Source organism: Trifolium pratense, linkage group LG7, assembly GCF_020283565.1.
Source record: "Trifolium pratense cultivar HEN17-A07 linkage group LG7, ARS_RC_1.1, whole genome shotgun sequence".
NCBI classification, from domain to species: domain Eukaryota; kingdom Viridiplantae; phylum Streptophyta; class Magnoliopsida; order Fabales; family Fabaceae; genus Trifolium; species Trifolium pratense.
In genome coordinates, this window is record NC_060065.1 from 36,288,837 (window position 1) to 36,293,615 (window position 4,779).

Genomic DNA, 4,779 nt, shown 5'->3' on the forward strand with positions numbered 1-4,779 from the left:
GTGTTAACGGATTGGCTTGCCTGTTGTCAAGGAAAAAAATGCATTTACACAAGTTTTGATCTCTTTTTTTTTTTTCAAAAGGAATGAAGAATTCTGTTTTTGAAGGATACATACACAAATGAGAGTTTCATAGAAACTATGTTTAAAAATAATTTTGAAAATGGATTTTACCTATTTCTCATTTGTGTCTATCATATATTGAGAAGATCTTGACAGTACTATGTTTACACCATAGAAACAATCATTACTAGCATCTTATCTAGTCCAGAAATTAAAGACCACATAATACCCCACTTTGTAAAACTAGTGGTACCACATTTTTGTGTGTGACATAATGATGACTGTATAGTGAAAAATAGTGTATCCATGCTTTATTATAAAGATAAATTAAAAATAAATAAATAAATAGGGCTAAAGTAATGGACTGTGACCACTGCTCATGGTGCTGTTTTTTCCCTGCTTCGAAACAAAGCAAAAATTGTCATACACAAGTTTTAAGCTTTGTTACCTTACCTGTTCAATTGTGAAACACTAATTACAAATGAAAACAACAAATATTCAGAGATCAGACTGATTCCAACAATAAGTTCCACGTTCCCTTCTTCTGCTTCACGCAATATAAAATATCCATTTGGTTATCTCATTTCATCAATTTACAAACTTGAATTATATACACTCAAAGTTAACATTTGGTGATAAGATAAAAACGAGATAGATTATACTTATACCACATGAATTTTAATTTATGTTAAATAGTTCACATACCCTGACTCAGCGTCTTAGATACGCCACTAATATTGCGTAAGTCCTAGTGAATCACAAGGTCTTACACTATTTTACTATCAAATGAAAAATTAGTTGAATCTGCATTTTTTATTGTATTATTTTGTATGTATTATGCAAGTGGTTTTCTCCTTTACATGTTGAGTTGAGCCTTCGCCGCCTACTTTTAGAAAGGGAATCCAATTGAGGATTTGTTTAAGCAGCCATCAGAAATATGGGAGAATATTTTTGGCACATGAAGATAAATATATAAAATAATTCAGGGCCATACAATAGTGAGCAAGACTAAGATATTTGTTTTTGCTTTATATATGTTGGATCTTTATCCTACAAGGTGTGGATGATAGTTTATTCATGATCCTGTTGCATGGCTCTTTTATTTGGAGGGAACAAGTGTGGCAAAGTGAAAGTATATACTGTGACCTGTTGTATTTTGATTCAAATAAAATCTTGAGTCAGATCAAGATGCTTTCGTGGGGGTAGAATATTCGGGTAGGGTGAGAATCCTAAGGCAGTGTATGAGAATTGAGAATCCATGTAAAATGGATTGACTTGCCTGCTGTCAACATATTCATTCATATTGTAGGTGAATTGGCCTGAGCAACTTTGTTTGTTAATTTCAGAAACTACAGGAAAATTGGACTGCAGTGGATCCTTATCCAAATCTACCAGCATGCAGAACAGAACAACAGAACAGAACTCTTTGTGCTTGTTTGAACTAATGATGAGTTTAGCAAAATGCAAACTACAAAAACACATAATTTTGATGAAGCTTTGTGTAGTTTTTACCAAAGGCAATTATTCAACAAATCTTTCTGCAAAACCAAATACTATGCACTTAAGTGTAGAGCACCCAAAACTATGTTTCCTTGACATCTAGAAATGCAAATATGTGTGACATGATGACTGTTTACGACCAAGCATAAAGTGGAAAATATATATATAGCTGTGTATGCTTAACAAGTGTTTGGGACACTGTTTAGCATACCCTAAAAAACATAGAGCTACAGTAGTACTGTACGACCAACAACAATCTCTGTGTAATTTTATACGGTGTCGAATTTGTATATCTAATATCATTGCTCTTTGTAGGACGTCTAATATCATTGCTCTACACATATATTCACAGACCTAATTCCCTATGGTATGTTTGGTATCACGGTAACAAAATCACGGTAGATTTTCCAAATGTCACACTTTGTAGCTTCTAGCCTTCTACAGAATCACGTTGGATCACCATGATTCTGACATACTTACTATGATACCAAACATAAACTAAGTACCGCAACCCATTCTGCTTCACCCAATATAAATTTGTCATTTTGTAATTTTTGAACACAAATCACATACTTGAACTACATATACTCAAAGTTAACATTTGGTAATGAGGTTAAAAGAAGGCAGATTATACCACATGAATTTTAATTTATACTAATGAATATTATTAAAACTAGAATAAAACAAGGCATACAAAGTTAAAAAACATTGTGATTTTTCATCTTTAGACAGGACCAATTTCTGCATAAATATATCAAAAGCCACCCAAAACAAAAATTGTTTTTAAGTATTTGGTTGTAACCATAAGGAAAAGGGCTTGAAATATAATCAATTGAGCAAAAGATAAACATCCAATTTAACAATAGAATTCAATATTCCAACAAGAATGGTTCTAGTTTATGATGATGAATCAACTGACTCAACATACATACTAGATCAAACACTATATAATAAACTTGGATGTCTAAAACAAGTGTCATCATCATATTACAAGCCAAAACAGGCTAGTTCCTTTTTTGTTCAAATTTTTCCACCTAACACAGTTCCAACACAAAACGTAACAACCTTATTAAAATGAAATATAAGATAAAAAAAACAACTAAAAAGCACTAGTAAAATAACATCATAAAACCCTTTCAAATAGAATTGCTATGCGAAAGAGTACCATCATCATCATCGATCATCAACATCGAATCAAATCATCATTGAATCGAAAATCATTCAGATCGATTAGCAAACCTTTCAACATTATGATCAGTCAAATTAAGACCAACCATAGCTTCACCCAATCCACAACTAACCTCAGCCAAAATCCCAGGATCACTGTAATGAGTAACAGCTTGAACAATAGCCCTTGCACGTTTCGCCGGGTCACCACTCTTGAAAACACCAGAACCAACAAAAACACCATCACAGCCAAGCTGCATCATCAAAGCAGCATCGGCCGGTGTAGCAACACCACCAGCAGCAAATTGAACAACAGGAAGCCTTCCAAGTTGCTTAGTCTGCATAACAAGATCATAAGGTGCAGCAATTTTCTTAGCAAAAGTGAAAACTTCATCATCATCCATGTTTCTTAAAACCCTAATGTCACCCAAAACAGAACGAACATGACGAACAGCTTCAATGATGTTACCAGTACCAGCTTCACCTTTGGTACGAATCATCGCTGCACCTTCACGAATACGGCGAAGAGCTTCACCGAGGTTACGACAACCGCAAACAAAAGGGATACGGAAATTGTGCTTGTTGATGTGATTGTCTTCATCAGCGAGAGTTAGGACTTCACTTTCATCGACGTAATCGATTCCGATAGCTTCGAGGATCTGAGCTTCAACGAAATGGCCGATTCTGGCTTTGGCCATGACGGGGATGGTAACAGCTTGTTTGATTTCTTTGATGAGTTGAGGGTCGCTCATACGAGCGACGCCGCCTTGAGCACGGATGTCGGCGGGGACACGTTCGAGAGCCATGACGGCGCATGCGCCGGCTTCTTCAGCAATACGGGCTTGTTCGGCGTTAACGACATCCATGATGACGCCGCCGCGGAGCATTTGAGCGAGACCGACTTTGACGGAGAAAGGAGAGGATTTTTTTGTTGTTTCGGTGATAGCGCCGTTGCCGTAAACGGTTACGACTCCAGATCCTTCCATTGTTGTTTTGTTAGTTATGCGTGTAAGGTGTTTGAAGAAATGAATTAGAGAAAGATGAGTGAGGTGAGGGATTGGGGGCAATGAGATGAGAGGAGGGTTAAGTAGTGCGAAAATCTCTTACGATTGATACTTGCCTTCACTTCTTCGAATCATATCTAGCCACGCATTACACTCACCTTTGTGGTGCTCGTAATAATAATAATAATAATAATATTTATTCAAAAAATTGTATTTGTACTAAAAATAATAATGAAAAATTATTATTTAAAAAAAAAAAAAACAATAAAGTAATAATAATTTTTATAGGCAAGAGTCGGGGACTCGGAACATCAGACGCTTCACTTATTCACTATAATGGGTATATTTTTTGATTGGCTAACAAAATAAGAACTTCACAATTTCACATAACAACTTTCGTTCCACTTTGTTAGATTTAAAAACCGTTCAACTTTCATTATAATTTTTGTCTCTCTCAGAGACAATTTTTTGTAAAATACTCTCTCCGTCCCAAAATATAAGCAAAAGTGGTCAACAAAAATGAATGTATTATAAACATAAATATAAAAAATCATTCAAAAATATGAAAGTATACAAGAGTTTGATTAAAAGTAGGGACCAAAAGTTGTGATAGAAAATTTTTTAGGACCAAAAAGTGCGAAAAAAAATTTAGAGATTAAAAGAAAAGTTCTAAAAAATTATAGGGACCAAAAATATATTTAACCCATTTTATTATCAAATATTATAAATGTCCAATAACGTTATTTTCCTTTTTCTTATGCCGTATAATATTGTCTTGGCTTAAATGCACTTTTGATCCCCCTATTTTCAAAAAAATGAAGTTTTGGTCCCCTATTTTAAAAACCAACTTTTTAGTCCCCCAATTTTAATTTTTTTTTGAGTTTTGATCCCCCATTCCATTTTAAGGCTAATTTTGTTGACGTGACATTGTCACTAATGCATATCAGTGTCCACGTGGACAAATTTAATATCCATGTCATTATTTGTTTTTAATTCAATAAAACTTATTTTATAAAATAATTTAATTAAACCTAAGAAAGTTCATTAA

The 4,779-nt window shown here is 34.2% G+C and overlaps 1 protein-coding gene across 1 annotated transcript; it reads right to left on the minus strand.

Moving 5' to 3' along the window:
* Positions 1-2,392: 2,392 nt before the first annotated feature.
* Positions 2,393-3,892, minus strand: LOC123895717 (pyridoxal 5'-phosphate synthase subunit PDX1.3). Its single transcript, XM_045946204.1, has one exon. It carries the CDS (start codon positions 3,711-3,713, stop codon positions 2,778-2,780), a length of 936 nt encoding a protein of 311 aa, XP_045802160.1. The 5' UTR covers positions 3,714-3,892; the 3' UTR covers positions 2,393-2,777.
* Between the last annotated feature and the right edge of the window lie 887 nt (positions 3,893-4,779).